Consider the following 552-nt stretch of genomic DNA (forward strand, 5'->3'; position numbering starts at 1 on the left):
GAGCTCGCAGGTGTGTGGCCTGCCGAGCTTGTGGCCCAGCAGATCCAGTCCCATGTATGCAGAATTTCATCACTGACATGAGATGCGTGGGTGGTCAGCCACACCAGCCTCGAGAGCTTTCCACCTGCACTGACTGGCTCATGTGTTAATATGAGAGTTGAGACTCTGTGTGAAAGGTGACCAAGAGACGTTAGTGCATGAAATAAACATGTGGTTGCTCATTGGTTCTGCTGCTTGATGGGGTTCCCCATGCTTCCTCCTGGGTGGGCCACGCTTTCTTATAACACTGTCGTTTCTCTCTGCAGGCCTCCCGCCCTGAGCGGCAGCCCTGTCATCTCTGATATCTCATTGATTCGGCTTTCCCCACACCCCGCTGGCCCTGGGGAGTCCCCCTTCAACGCCCCCCACCCGTACGTGAGCCCCCACATGGACCATTACCTGCGGGCCGTGCACGGCAGCCCAACACATCCCGCCATCTCTGCAGCCAGGGGCCTCAGCCCCGCGGATGGTGAGTAGGAAGGCCTGAGGTACAGGGTCAGAGGGGGCAATGCT

The 552-nt window shown here is 58.3% G+C and overlaps 1 protein-coding gene across 1 annotated transcript in view; it reads left to right on the forward strand.

Moving 5' to 3' along the window:
* GLI2 (GLI family zinc finger 2) overlaps positions 1-552 on the forward strand; it is a 265,521-nt gene that overhangs the window by 227,157 nt on the left and 37,812 nt on the right. The window contains exon 4 of the mRNA XM_010861267.1: positions 306-508. Coding sequence (XP_010859569.1) covers positions 306-508 — 203 coding nt within the window. The remainder of the gene's footprint in view (positions 1-305; positions 509-552) is intronic.

The sequence above is a fragment of the Bison bison genome, unplaced genomic scaffold (assembly GCF_000754665.1).
Source record: "Bison bison bison isolate TAMUID 2011002044 unplaced genomic scaffold, Bison_UMD1.0 scf7180017864471, whole genome shotgun sequence".
Classification (NCBI taxonomy): Eukaryota; Metazoa; Chordata; class Mammalia; order Artiodactyla; family Bovidae; genus Bison; species Bison bison.